Consider the following 15,761-nt stretch of genomic DNA (forward strand, 5'->3'; position numbering starts at 1 on the left):
ATGAGCCACTGTGCCCCACCTGTCTACAGGGTATTTAATTAGTCCTCATACCCATAACTAGAGCTTTTTTTTTTTTAACTTACTGTAATTGTCACAATGTTGTTAAAAACCCACGTGACAATTATGTAAAATGAGGTTTATTTCTACTTCTTAAAGCTCCTTCCTTCCACTCCTTTTTTCAGCTAACACCTACCCTCCTACACCCTAGGGGTGCCCCTGCTTCCACTTCCCCACTCTCAACTTGATCTCTTTAAAGCTGCTGGGTCAGCCTCCCTGGCACCTCCTCTTTCACACACAAGAGCAAGAAATGACTTTTTTTTTTTTTTTTTTTTTTTTTGAGACAGAGTCTTGCCCTGTTTCCCAGGCAGGAGTGCAGTGGCGCAATCTTGGCTCACTCACTGCAACTTCTGCCCCCTGGGTCCAAGTGATTCTTGTGCCTCAGCCTCCCGAGTTGCTGGGACTACAGGTGTGTGCCACCACACCCAGCTAAGTTTTTCTATTTTCAGTAGAGATAGGGTTTTGCCATGTTGGCCAAGCTGGTCTGGAACTCCTGACCTCAAGTGATCCGCCTACTTCAGCCTCCCAAAGTGCTGAGATTATAGGCATGAGCCACCACACCTGGCCAGAAATGACTTTTGAGTTTACTACCAAAGATAAGCCACATGGCTACCCTCTGTTGCCTTGAATATTTGAGAGTGGACTGATCATCACCTAATGTTTTCCTTTTAAATGCCTTTTTATTACTTTCCACCTCTCCCAGAGGGCTCAGCTGAGAAAAAATACCCGAGAGCCCATTCAGCCTGGTACCAAGAGGATACGGATCTCTCAACCTGCTCTAGTTCTGTGGCTGGAGCAACTACATCTGAGTATAAATCTCAGACAGCAAATAGGAGCTCTCTGGCCCAGCTGATTCTGCAGCATACTTCCCCACATTCTGTGCTTAGCATTTTCTAGGAGGAAATGAGACTTCACCTCCACCTACCAGCTGTCTGGAAACCGACGACAGCTGGCACCGAGCGCCTGGGAGGTGCTGTGGAGATGTTCACAGTGTAGTTGGTGCCTGGGTACAGGGCTAGGCACACTTCTGGGGTCCTGCTGTCTGTGGTGAAGTTGACTGTCTCCTCATGAACTGATTCCATAGGGTCCAACCGTTGTCCTTTTATGGATATCTTTGAGAGGAAAAGACAAAGAGAACTCACTCTGACTCCAGTCAAAACAATCCAGGATTTGTGGCGCTGGAGCCCATTCTCCTACTATTCCATTTTATACTGTACTGCTCAGCCACGGAGCATTCGTAAGGTAAACCTGGTTTGCTGATAAAGTCTGATCAGCCCAGTGAATATTAAACCCCTAGAGGAGACATAAATGAGCAATGTCCCTAGGAAGTGCTCTCCTGCATACAAATGATCAAATGGAGACAATTGCAACCTGAGGACCATTGGCGGCACTCTGTCACCAAGTCAGCAGACGCTCCCGGGCTTGCTCTGGGGGAGTGAAATACAAGTGCTTGGAAACAAGCAATCGTGAGGATGCCAAATATAAACGCATCCCCCACACAAGCACCCTGCTGAATGACAAATATGTTAAACACAAAATGCAAAATAACGAAATCATCCAGATATCTTCAAAAATTCTGTCCACTCTTTTTAAATGACAATGGGATCAGAAAGCAATTAGATTGAGGCCAGGCGCAGTGGCTCATGCCTATAATCCCAGCACTCTGGGTGGCCGAGGTAGGTGGATCACCTGAGATCAGAAGTTCGAGACCAGCCTGGCCAACGTGGTGAAACCCCATCTCTACTGAAAATACAAAAAATTAGCCAAGCATGGTGGTGCACACCTGTAATCCCAGCTACTCAGGAGGCTGAGGCAGGAGAATCGCTTGAACCCGGGAGGCCGAGGTTGCAGTGAGCTGAGATCCCACCACTGCACTCCAGCCTGGGCAACAGAGTGAGACTGTCTCAAAAAAAAAAAAAAAAAAGCAATTAGATTGAGAAGCTCTCACGGAAGCAAGTCCCTCTGACTCATATTCCCATGGGTGACGTGTCTGTCCTAGCACGAAAAAGTAGATCACTTTACTTACCACATATGAGATCTTGGGGTTTATTCTTCCTGAGTTTATTTGCCATCTCACACAGGTATCATTAAACACTGATACATCATTAATCTTTGTCAGAATTTCTAAAAGAGAAAAAGGCAGTCAACTCACAAAAATGCATCAATGGGCTTTAGGAAAATTCTAAAGGAGATCAGTCTCTCTGCACAGCTAGTATCTTTGCTGGTCACCATTCATCCTCAGAGGCAGACACTGAGTCAGGCAATGCAAGCTCTCCCAAGCCAATCACCCCACTTCTCTTCATCATGAATGAGTGTGGCCCATTACCTGACTTAGAGGGAAAGGAAAGATTCCAGCTTGGATATAGGTCAGAATTCTAACCTGTGATTCACCTGACAGGCCACTGGATGCCACTGGCATTCCACTCTGGTAGAATGGAATGAGGCCCAGAGCTGGGTCCTCAGTGAGACCTTCCCTGGAACTGCACAGGTAAGACCTGCTTCCACCTTTCTCTTCCCAGCAGAATGATGGGAAACTCCTTCAAGTCACTGCTGTCCCCAGGGGGAAAATGACATGTCTCACCACACAGGACCACGCCTCAGAAACAGGTTGGGGCAAACTAAAGAAATTCTCCACAAGGTTTCTAGGTACTTCTGGGACTCCTGTAACTGAAGCTATTTAATCCTGGTCTATCAGGAGGCCACTGATTCCCCTGGGTTGTTCTGCTTCTTTTAAATATTCTGCATATATTCCAGGTAATGAATTCGGCAATGTGGAAAACCATATGAAGGCCTTGGTTCCCTGAAGTAACATAGTTTTCAACAGTCCCAGTCAACCCGCAAGTGGCTGTTCAGACAGGAAGAATGAAAGGGGATCTAGCTTTTTATTTCTTTGAAATCAAATTCCCAGCCAGGTGCAGTGGCTCACACCTGTAATCTCAGCACTTTGGGAGGCCAAGGTTGGCGGATTACCTGAGCTCAGAAGTTTGAGACCAGCCTGGCCAACACAGTGAAACCCCATCTCTACTAAAAATACAAAACTTAGCGGGGCACGGTGGCACATGCCTGTAATCTCAACTACTTGGGAGGCTGAGGCAGGAGAATCGCTTGAACCTGGGAGGCAGAGGTTGCAGTGAGCTGAGATTGCACCACTGTACTCCAGCCTGGGTGACGGAGCAAAACTCCATCCCAAAAGTAATAAAATAAAATAAAATAAACTTCCTACAAACAAGTAAATCTATCTCTACTTGCAAATGATATGATCTTATATACTTCTATATATAAAACTCTAAGGAATCCACACCAAAACAAGTATTAGAGCTGAGAAAGGAGGTCAGCGAGGTTGCAGGATACAAGGTCAATGTACAAAAATCTGTTGTATTTCTATACACTAGCAATGAGCAGTCCAAAGATGAAATTAAGGAAACAATTTCATTTACAATATTATCAAAAACAAACAGGCCTGGCGCAATGGCTCATGCCTGTAATCCCAGCACTTTGGAAGGCCAAGGCAGGTTGGTCACCTGAGGTCAGGAGTTAGAGAATAGCCTGGCCAACATTGTGAAACACTGTCTCTACTAAAAATACAAAAATTAGCTGGGCATGGTGGTAGGTTCCTGTAGTCCCAGCTACTTGGGAGGCTGAGGCAGGAGAATCACTTGAACCCGGGAGGCAGAGGTTGCAGTGAGCCAAGGTCCTGCCACTGTACTCCAGCCTGGGTGACAGAGTGAGACTCCATCTCAAAAACAAAAAGAAAAAGAAACAAAATTCCTGCAGACAGAAGCTGTCATACAATTATTCCTGGAGAAAGTTATCCTCATGTCACCAAAAAGGGATATTCCACAGCCCCAGTTCAAGCTTTCCCATTGAAGCAGGCACCTCTTAAGAACTCCTCAGCCTCTCTCAGCTTCCCCTGCTCCTTGTCCCATCCCTAGATGGGTTTTGACAACATGACCAGGTCTTGCCTCCTATTCTGGAGCTTCCCTGCTGCAGCATCCACACCCCAGCACATGCCATCTGGAAGTGCAGGAGAGTTAAAATGCCATGGGGACAGGAGCTGGTAGAGAAATCCTTCCTCCTTTCTTTCCTCTGAAGGGCTGTCCAACAAAGACTTAGTTTCTTCAGCATCTAAGGACACTGTCACACAGATGGGGTAATGCCCGCCCTCTGTGGAGACCAGTACAATCAGGCATCGTACGCTGACTCTCCTTCTTTCCCTGTTTTACTGCCCTTGGTTCCCACTCCTGGTGCCTGGGATTTGATTCTCTACTGCATAATAAATATAAACCCAATGAAAGGCTCCCATCTAAGAAGAGTGAGAAAGCAAATTCTCCATCTCAGAAAATGACTCTCCACAACTCAGCTCCTGTTTCTCCCTTCTAGTAAATCTCTTCGCAGTCTCCAAGTGCAAAAGGAAGCCTGCACCTTAGGTAGCTGTAGGGCCAATCCTCTTCTTCTGTACTCAGAACCAATGCTAGCTTTGGATTGATGCAGATCTACTGATCTCTCTGCCCAAAGAAGAGTTTATATCTTTACTAAATCATCCCTTCAGCAGCAATGCCTAGATGCTGTGTCCCACATGACCTGGTCTTGGGTAAGCCCAGGTCATCTGTTAGCAAGTGAAAATCAATGGAGGCAGAGAGGGGAAAATAGGCAAACTCCTGCCGAGATACCAGAAAGGCCACCTATGGCTGTCTGCAGCATTCCTGGATCTCTATATCAGTATTTCTCCCTAGAACACACACAATTTGAAATCAAAGAAATACTCCAATTGTGGGCCAAGAGGGCGCAGTGGCTCACGCCTGTAATCCTAGCACTTTGGGGGGCTGAGACGGGCATATCACTTGAGGTCAGGAGTTTGAGACCAGCCTGGGCAACATGGTGAAACCGCATCTCTACTAAAAGTACAAAAAAATTAGCCAAGCGTGGTGGTACATGCCTATAATTCCAGCTACTTGGGAGACTGAGGCACGAGAATCGCTTGAACCCGGGAGGCAGAGGTTGCAGTGAGCCAAGATTGTGCCACTGCACTGCAGCCTGGGTGACAGAATGAGACTCCATTGCAAAAAAAGAAAGAAAAAAAAGAAAAGAAAAGAAAAAAGAAAAAAGAAGAAAAGAAATACTCCAATTATGAGCATGGGTACCCTAAGAGACACAATGACCTTACCAGTTCGCCCCCTTGGGTAGCATAAAGATGATGTTGGTACCAGTCTTTTATCAGTCTGAACAAGCCCCAGATATTTCAGGCCTCTACCCTCTTTGCTGCCCTTCAAAGCCCCAGAGCTCTTGGCGTCTCTGCTCACTTACACATCCCTTTGATGCTAACTCACCACCTGGTCCAGAAAGAAAAGGCACCAGCCCAGCCCTCGTCTTCTCTCTGAGTTGCCAGCAAAGCGAATTTCCTTCTTACTCTCAGTTCCTTTGTCATCCAAGCAGAGATTAGAAAGGAGTTTTCTTTCTTGTCCTTCCTTCTTGCTCATTCACTATGACAACTGTAAATGGCACCTCAAAGATGCCATCTGCCTCCAGCCTGTGCCATGCTCTCTGCACAGATGGGACCCAGATCCAATTATAGGGGTGTCAGATATTTCATCCCAGGGAGCAGTTTAACAAAGTTTGGTTGCTTTTCCCTCCAGGTGCCTACAAATTAGTTGGAAAGACTCCTTTATAAAAGAATCAGATATTCAACATCTACATTAATGCTGCCTTTTTAATTTATGCCCTCATTCCAATAGTGCTGATAACTGAAAACATTTCTGGAAGTCCTCTTTGGAGCTGTCCCAGGGCTCTTTCATTCCCTGCTCACTACTAACTGAATGGCTATCAAATGCCAAGCATCCTGCCATGCCAGGCACTGGGCTGTGACGATGTTATCTGCTGACTATGTAAGGAAAAAGTACTCTTCAAAGTCATGGATCTGTGAATGGTAGTTGAAGGTATGGGTGCAGGTGCGATATGCAGGTAGGACAGAGACAGTGAATGGCCCAATGGCAGAACACTGGGGAACACTGAAACCCAGGGGGGGGGGAACCAGAGGAGAAAGGCAATGCAGAAGAGAGGCAGGAGGCTGGTAGAGTGACTGATGTCTAGGAAGGAAAGGAAGGACTTGAAAGAGTGTCTCTCAGCTTTCCAAGGCCAGGCACAGTGGCTGACACCTGTAATCTCAGCACTTTGAGAGGCTGAGGCAGACGGATTACTTGAGGCCAGGAGTTCGAGACCAGCCTGGCCAACATGGTGAAAACATGTCTCTACTAAAAATAGAGAAATTAGCCAGGTGTGGTGGTGCACACCTGTAATCCCAGCTACTCGGGAGGCCAAGGCACAAGAATCGCTTGAACTTGGGAGGCGGAGGTTGCAGTGAGCTGAGATCATGCCACTGCATTCCAGCCTGGGTGATACAACAAGACTCTGTCCCTAAAAAATAAAAATAAAAATTTTTTAAGAAAATTATCAGCCTTCCTTCCCACCAGTCTCCCACAGCCTCCTCATCCCCTAGCCAAGAAGGGCCTGGAGCAGGTCAAGGCAGAGGGTGCAAACTCCATCTCCCTCTCTCCTTTCACAGGGCTCTTCTCCCCTCATGGAGTGCCCACGGCATCAGGATCAGATCTGTGGTTTGACTTTGGGTAGAGGTGGGAAGAGCAGGCCCTCGGCCTGTCCAGTTGTAGAACACAGAGGCCTCTCTGGCTTAAAAGAAGGAGGCCCCCACAGTGTCCAGCTGAACTCTCATTGGATTTGGGGAAAGAAAGTCTCAGTGAGTGATAAAGTAAGTGCCTTTGTTTTGCTTTACTCTGTGTGTGTGTGTGTACACACAGGTACATATACATCTTATGTATATATAGATACAGATATACATAATGTTATGTATTTTGGTATTTTGTTAGCATCTAGTATTTCTGTATATGGTACTTAACACATTTGTAACTAAATATGTAAGTCGTGATATAATGACCACCCCTCCTGAACGTAACTTTACAATGGCAAAGACCATGTTTCTCTCTCTATCCTCAGGCCCTAGTACAGTGCCTTAAATATAGATATTAAAAACTATGTATTATTTGGTTGACTGGTTGAATGGATGGATAAATGATCAACAATGCTAAATGTTGTGGAAAGGTTGAGAAGAATGACAGCTGAAACTGGAACTTGAAGTTGGCAGTTAGGTGGTCATCAGTGACCTTGGTGAGATGCTACAGTGAAGTGGGGGTGTTCGATGCCTGGTTTCCCCCCAGTAGGCTGAGAAGAGCATAGGAGGGGAGGGAACAAGACAGTGAGCCCAGACTACTCTTTCAGAAGTCCCACTGTGCAAGGACAGGGGCTGGTCTAGTGTACTCCCTTGGTTTACAATTTTATATCCTTTTTCTTTATTTTTGGAAACAGCAAAAGGTCATAGAGAATAAATCCAGGTGACCCAAACAGATGGTCAAGCAAGCTCAGCATCATTTCTAGTCAAAATAGCATCTGATTTCAAAAGGAATGTAACTGATCTTCTAATACGGCTCATAAACTACCTCCAAAGGCCATTATCAAATAGGATTCCAAGGCAAACACATGATGATAATGGCAGCACCACAGAAATCAGGATATGGCTTCCCACAGTGGCTACTTGAATAAAAGTATGTTTGGCTATAAAAGTTTTCATGTGTTTCCTTTCTTTCTTTGAAGTCTTAGATTCACATAAAATAAGTAGGAGTAGCATGGCTTAGAGTACGTTAGTGTAAAATATATTGCACACTTTGGGATGATTTTTGGTGGCACGCGAATACTTTTTTTGTTTTTTGGAGACAGAGTCTTGCACTGTCACCCAGGATGGAGTGCAGTGGCGTGTTCTCAGCTCACTGCAGCCTCCGCCTCCTGAGTTCAAGTGATCCTCCGGCCTCAGCCTCCCAAGTATCTGGGACTACAGACGCGTGCCACCACACCCAGCTAATTTTTGTATCTTTAGTAGAGACGGGGTTTCACCATGTTGGCCAGGCTGGTCTCAAACTCCTGACCTCAGGTGATCCACCCCTCTCAGCCTCCCAAAGTGCTGGGATTACAGGCATGAGCCACCACGCCCAGCCAGGAACACATTTTTATCTGTTCACTATGTATTGGTTTTTGTGTATATCAGAAAAATACACCTACTTCATCAAACTCATGAGATCACATATATTATCCTTAATAAATTTGAATTATAAATTTAAGGTTAGGTTGTTTAAGGAAACATTCTAAGTAAATAATACTCTTATTATGGCAAACATTGTGTCAGAGTGGTATACAAATAATTCAAGCTTGGAAGACAACTGACATAGGAGAAAGAATGTGGTCTTTCTGGGCTTACAGGCCTCAGTTCAAATCCTGGCTCTACCATTTGCTAATTATTGAGTGACCATGTAAAAGTCACTTAATCTTTATGAGTCTCAGATTACTCATCTATGAAATGAAAATAACAAAGCTTACTTCAAAAGGGTTTTAAGAGGATGAAATGAAATCGAGCATTAAGGTCCCTAGCTGAGCCCCGGGTGTGTACATTCATGCTCAGCCAGCAGTAGCTATAATGCTTGATGGTCCAAACCTCATTCACATATTCCAATACATCCGGCCATGTGGCTATTTATGTAAATGTATCCATTTATCCCGGCTGACCTTTCTGTTCCATCTGAAATGTGTGTGGCTGCAAGTGAGCACCCAGTGGGCTGGAGAAGAGGGTCACCAGCCAAACAGAAGGGACAGAGGCCAACAGGAGTCCTGGAGGCATCAGAGCAGTGCCCAGAGCAGTTTAGAGGCACAGAAAGGATCCTAGCGATAAACAGCCTCTGTTTCAGCAGAGATGTTACCCTTCCGAGAGCGTGGAGTGAGTGAGCGTCAGCCTTATAATCATTAACTCAGATTCTAAACATGAAAAGCCAAATGGCCTGTGCAGAATTGAAGCCAGGGAAAGTCTTATCAAGAATGAATCAGTCTCTTTGATCTTGAGGTAAACCGACTCATTAACATCAAGCTTCCACCTGGGGTTTTTCCAGACACGAAAGTGATTGCCTAATTCCCAGCTGTCTGGAGTTTCCAGTCCAAACTGGCCTTGCAGGGAAGCGGGGGAGGGGGGCGGGAAAAAATAAGTCCCACCAGCTTGATAGAGCTCACACCCCATTAAAAGCACATACGATTTGTGCTACTAATCCCAAAGACTAGTGGCTTCATTAAAAACAACCCAGGTAAAGATAAATTATTCTACCCAGTTTGGAACTAAACAGGAAGATGAACAGTGAAAACAGGACAGAGGTAGGAGGCATTCAGAGAGAAGCAGAAAAGTAGAAAAAGATGAGAGGGGAAGCCAAACGTGAACACGAAGAAAGGAAAATATAAAATACACAGAGGCAGGAGGATGGCTTGAGGCTAGCAGTTTGAGACCAGCCTGGGCAACAAAGTGAGACCCTCGTCTCTACAAAAAAAATTTTAAAAATTTAGCCACGCGTGGTGGGTCATGTCCGTAGTCCCAGCTGCTTGGGAGGCTGAGGCAGAAGGAGCGCTTGAGCCCAGGAGTTTGAGGCTGTGGTGAGCTGTGATCACTGCACTTCAACCTGGGTAACAGAGTGAGATTCCATCTCCAACAACAACAACAAAATACACAGAGACAGTTGGGATGAGGGGAGTGAAGAAATAGGTAACAAGTGAAAAACAGGGAAAAGAAAAAAGAAGAGGGATAGCTGAGCAAGAGCCATGGTAATCAGCAGCTCTCACTACATTACCAGCAGCCTCTCCTACCTACCCACCCAGAGATCATCTGCATTGCACCATGAATTAATCAGCATGTAAATCATCCCCTTTATCTGCGGAAATTGAATTTAGCTGCCAATCCTGATTGAGGGCATAAAGGCCTCCTCACAGAAAGATCACAGCTCTCAGGGAGAATGCCTTTTCTTTTCTGAAATCAAAGCTCGCATAAACCCATGGAAACAGCTGCAGCTGGAGCCACAGACTTTGTGAAAGGTAGCAGGCTGAGGATGGTAATTATAATTAGCAGTTACATAACATGTTTGTTCTTCAAAGTGCTCTACAAGCATCAGCTAATTAATAGCTTACTATGCCCCATGCAGATCCACTGGTTTTTCATGCGGTGAGTAATTCTTATACCCCCATTGACTGCTGAATGGTGGAGGCAGAGCAGCTTGAGCAATGAAGCAAATGGCTGAGGCTCAGAAGCTATACCCAGCTCTTACCAAGTGACTCCAGCAATTGCTCTGTGTCGGGAATACTTCCCCAAACATTGAATTCAGCATTCCAGGAGGCAGCTACCTCACTTCCTCCAAATAACTCTTGGAGGTGCTTTTGCAAATGCCATGATAGGTTGGAGTGACCATCAGTCTAGTCCAGCATGGCATTAGCTCCAATTATTAAGACTGGACCCCCTAGAGTCTTTGGTGTCAGTTACACATTTGCCCTTGCTCCTCTGTGCAGGCTGGGCAAGTCAATGAGACCTCTCTAAGAGAAGACTGCATTATATCTCTGGGTTCTTATCCAGCTCTACCCTTCTTTGTTTTTCTGATTGCAGTCTCTGGCCTACATCCTCTTGAATTCGCGATGGAGATAACCAAATATAGGAATTGCATGGCACACACAGGGCCTCAACAGCAGAGCTGAGCTTTCCATCTATCCCAAGAATGCTTTACTCAAGGATTTCAGAGGTCCAGGAATACCTTGTTACTTGTAAAACATTATATGTGTATGTGTATGTGCATATCTTTGGGGAAAAGGTCTGTTTCCCCTGTTGCACTGTAAATTCCAAGAGGGTCATGCCGACAAAGTACCTGACATATAGTGCATGCTAAATAGATATCTATTGAATGAATGGACAGATTTCCTCAAATTCCCATCCCCAACATTGTTATGAACCATTGCTCTACAGACAAATAATCCCCAGGGGCCTACATGTCTTGTTTGCTCTGGCTAGACTTTCCGATGCAAAATGTTAGTGGGCAAGACCACAATTCCGCTGCTAGTCAAACCAGAGACCCAGATCAAAGCTCCTGGAGATTTCACTCTTCAGAGACCTGTCTTCAGAGCCAAGCAAGTCAACAGCCAGAAATATATTCCCAGGGACTATGTGACAACCATTTGTCATACCTTCTGAACAGCCATCACAAATGGTAAGAATCATTGCCTTTTCTCACCTTGTCCCTCGGAGGCAGAGGTGTGAAATGAATCACGTAGAAGTGCACGCTTCTGATTCATGAGAAGATCTTCACATAAGGCTAACAACTTTAGGAAAAAGACTAACATGTGCACGGTGCTTTCAGCTTTCTAAAATGCGCCCCACAGATTATCTTATTCGATTCCTTTTCAGCACTCTCTGAGGTAAGAAAAACAGACTTTATTTCCCTCTTTTATAGATGAGGAAACCGAGGCTCGGAATGCCTTGCCTAATGACACACAGCTAATATTTGGCATTGCTAGAATATGAAGTGAAGTCTCAAAACTCCTTTTTTTATTGAGACAGAGTCTCACTCTCTTCCCCAGGCTGGAGTGCAGGGACGTGATCTTGGCTTACAACTGTCTCCTGGGTTCAAGCAATTCTCCTGCATCAGCCACCCGAGTAGTGGGGACTACAGGTGTGCACTGCCACACCTGGCAAATTTTTAATTTTTTGTAGAGATGGGGTCTCACTATGTCACCCAGGCTGGTCTTGAAAACCTGGGCTCAAGCAATCCTCCTCCTGCCTTGGCCTCTCAAAGTTCTGGGATTACAGGTGTGAGTCACTGCACCTGGCTAATTTTTATATTTTTAGTAGACATGGGGTTTCGCCATGTTGGCCAGGCTGGTCTTGAACTCCTGACCTCAAGTGATCCACCTGCCTCAGCCTCCCAAAGTGCAGAGATTACAGGCATGAGCCACTGCACCAGGCCTCAAAACTCCTTTTCACCAGCAATTCCACTCCTGGATATGTATCCAAAAGAATTGAAAACAGGGTCTCAAAGAGAGATTTGTACACACATTTCATAGCAGCATTATTCACCATAGCCAAAAGATGGAACATACCCAAGTGTCCATCAACAGATGAATGGATAAACAAAATGTGGGATACTCATATAATGGACTAGATGAAGAATGGAAATGTTGACACATGTTACAACATGGATGTGTCTTAAAGACATTATGCTTAGTGAAATAAGCCAGTCTCAAATGAACAAGTACCATATGAGATACCTACAGTAGTCAAATTCACAAGAGACAGAAAGTAGAAGGGTGAGGTTCCAGGGGCTGTGGGGAGGGGCAAATGGGGAGTTGTTGTTTAATGGGTATAAAGTTTCAGTTTTGCAAGATGAAAAAGTTCTGGAGATTGGTTGTGCAACAACATGAGTATACATAAACACTACTGAACTGCACGCTTAAAAATAGTTAAGATGGTGTATTCATCAGTTTCATGTTGCTATAAAGGAATACCTGAGACTAGCAGGTATACCTGAGAAAGGAATACCTGAGAATTTATAAAGAAAAGAGGTTTATCCAGCTCATGGTTCTGCAGGCTGTACAGGAAGCATGGCACCAGCATCTGCTTCTGGTGAGGGCCTTGGGAAGTTGACAATCGTGGCAGAAGGTGAAGAGGGAGCAGGCATGTCACACAGCAAGAGAGGGAGCCAGAGAGAGAGAAGCAGGTGCCAGGCTCCTTTTAACAACCAGCTCTCATGTGAACTAAGAGCAAGAACTCATCACCAAGGGGAGGACACAAAGCCATTCCTGAGTGATCTACCCCCATGACCCAAACACTTCCCACCAGACCCCACCTCCAACACTGGAGACCACATTTCAGCATGAGATATGGAGGAGACAAACATCCAAACTATATTAGATGGTAAGCCAGACATGGTGGCTCACACCTGTAATCCCAGCACTTTGGGAGGCCTAGGCAGGCAGATCACTTGAGGCCTGGAGTTCGAGACCAGCCTGGGCAACATGGTGAAACCCCATCTCTACTAAAAATACAAAAATTAGCTGGGCATGGTGGCGGGCACCTGTATTCCCAGCTACTCGGGAGGCTGAGGCAGGAGAATCACTTGATCACTGCAACCCGGGAGGCGGAGGTTGCAGTGAGCTGAGATCGCACCAGTGCACTCCAGCCTGGGTGACAGAGCAAGATTCCATCTCAAAAAAAAAGAAATAAAACTGTATTAGATGTTAAATTTTATGTTTTATGTGTGTTAACACAATTAAGAAACATTTAAAAACTATTTTTCATCATACCACCTTTTCTCTGAAAAGCGGTCAACAGGTGTTAAGTTAGGAGCATGCCCCTCTGAGAAAATGGTTCATGGAGAAAAATGTCTCAGCCAGTCAAGCAGAGGGGACAGGAATCACATCGATTTAAGGTGAGTCTCAAAAGATGGATGCATAACATTTTCTATCCAACTTATTTTTCCAGTCCACCCTCTAAATCTTCAGGATTTAGCTGACAAATCTAAAGCCAGGTGCACAACCAGGTAAACAGCAGAGCTGGGTACAGTATGTAGAGCGAAGCAGCAATCAGATAGTTTTAGGCCCTCAGCTCCCACTGGCTGCTTTGTTCCTGGGTAGCAGGAGCCCAGAAGAACAGAATATGTACCTGTGCATGTTAAAGTACTTTCTCTCCAGGTGCCTTTCTCTGTGCAAACAGAAGTGATCTTTCCTCCAGGGCTCTCAAAGCCCTCTTGACAGACATAGCGAGCCACACCGCCCAGCCTGGAGCTGTGATTTCCTACCAAGATGGCGTGCCGCATTTCTGGAGGGTTGCCACAGTTGATCTCTGCAATGGGAACCAACACAGCACTGGTTACAAGCCCTGACTTCCAGCCCTACAATTCATATCTTTAAAATAAATATTTAATAGTGATAGAGGCCACTCAAACAGGAAAAGAGAAAACACTAACCCCATCAAATAATCCTATATAAGTATGTCTGAATTTAATAAAATTTCCAAACATGCACACATAGAGAATAGTCAAATTATGCAATTATTTACTTATAAAGAATTCATTGATCTATGAAATAATATATCTTAGGGTCCTTTTAAATATTACAGTTATCTAGTACATTTTACTATGTATCCTCAGATCATCAATCCCAGAGTAGATGATAATGCAATTGTAGCAATTATTGCCAACTGATTGTTAAATAGAAGATATTCAAAATCTCTGAACTTTTTAAAGCAAATTAATGGAGAAAGTATTTATCTCCTAAGGATTCAACTTATATGCACCTTTCAATGAAAAAAATAAGTTGCATAGGAGGAGACAAACCTGGAATTACAAAATTGATATGAAAATTTTTCTGTACAACTCTGACTACTAAAAGACAATTAAATATTTACAAAGAACTATCTAGAGGTAAAAGATTATGACATAACCATTCTAGACCCAGCCAAACTATACTTCACTTAAGAGCCCAAGAAAGTCATTTTTAGATATTTCAGAATTTTTAAAAATCGATCCGTTTATCTTTTCTGGGAAAAAAAAATCGAAAAGATGAATCAGAACAAATATCATAAGAATAAGTGTGCAGGCCAGACAGGTTTTAGAGAAAATACCAAGGAACAATGAAATTAGCAAGATGTATGGATGTCTCCATAATCACTTAAATGTGACTGTAGAGCTTGACATAACTATTAGTAAAGGATTCTAGAACCAAAAGTTGAACAATGTAAAATAATAATAAAAATAAAATTTCAAATTATTTCAGTAAAACCAGAGCAGTGAGTTGAAGGGAAGAAGTAAAGCACACTAATGTTTCATGTCATACAATAGCGCTCATGGATACAATGTTATTCAAGAAAGTATAATAAATATAAAATAAGATGGCTCTAATAACTTCAAGTGTCACCAATAGTCCCGGTTATACCTAAATACAGAAAGAAAAAAAAAATCTGTTCTTCCATGGTAAGAGAAAAAAAAAGAAAAAAGAAAGAAAAAAACTTAAGGCATTCATTCTGATTTGTGATTTTCTCCCCAATCCGTAGAAAGCCAAGAAAATTAAGCCCTCCTGACATCCAGGCTTTTTAAACAGAAGTCCTTTTATTGAGATAACAGCATTCAAATTAGAGAAAATCATATAACCTGTTCCCATATCCCCATCAGCCATCCTTGGCCTTAGAAATAGACGGCTTCTTTTAAATGAGCCTCTGATACAGAATGTGTGGATTTAATGGAATTGCACTCTTTCCATCCCATTATGGATGCTTGGTCTGTTGCAGGACTCCACAGTTATTTCCAGGAGGGAGGTTTCCCAGAGCAGGATCTCATCTAATTTCCAACCCTGTCTATCTCTCATGTCCCATGTTTGCCCACAGAGCTGTGGTTCCCTTTTCACGCATATTCACCAGACACAAGACCCTTTGGCCCTCATCATGTTTTCCCAGCATCAAACCTTTAGACGTATTTAATGGTCCAAGGCACTCCAAGCATGAATATATTTGTGTGTACACAAGCAACCAACCAAGGAGATGGTTAATGTTTCATAAGACTGCCTAGTCACATTGTTGACATCTGAAACATCTTCTAATTCAGGACAGAGTTCAGTTACAGCAGGAAGTAGAGGGGACATCACTAAAGAGGTTGGAGGTATAGATTCATGTACACTGAAGGTGGAAGGTTAAAGTGCTCAGTGGGGAAGTCTAGGAGGGAACCCAGTGACAAGTCATTGGATTAGGAGAGAAGCACAAATACAAAAGGGATAAAAGTACAAACGATAACTAGATTGGCTTC

At 44.1% G+C, this 15,761-nt stretch overlaps 1 protein-coding gene across 5 annotated transcripts in view; it reads right to left on the reverse strand.

Moving 5' to 3' along the window:
- Positions 1 to 15,761, reverse strand: part of SUSD1 (sushi domain containing 1) — a 137,067-nt gene that overhangs the window by 69,903 nt on the left and 51,403 nt on the right. For all 5 annotated transcript variants that reach the window (XM_063714362.1, XM_024252820.3, XM_054520450.2 and 2 more), the window contains 3 exons: positions 13,628 to 13,807; positions 2,084 to 2,181; positions 983 to 1,169 (listed from right to left, as the gene is read on the reverse strand). In XM_063714362.1, the coding sequence (XP_063570432.1) occupies positions 983 to 1,169; positions 2,084 to 2,181; positions 13,628 to 13,807 (465 nt within the window). The remainder of the gene's footprint in view (positions 1 to 982; positions 1,170 to 2,083; positions 2,182 to 13,627; positions 13,808 to 15,761) is intronic.

Source organism: Pongo abelii, chromosome 13 (assembly GCF_028885655.2).
Source record: "Pongo abelii isolate AG06213 chromosome 13, NHGRI_mPonAbe1-v2.0_pri, whole genome shotgun sequence".
NCBI classification, from domain to species: Eukaryota; Metazoa; Chordata; class Mammalia; order Primates; family Hominidae; genus Pongo; species Pongo abelii.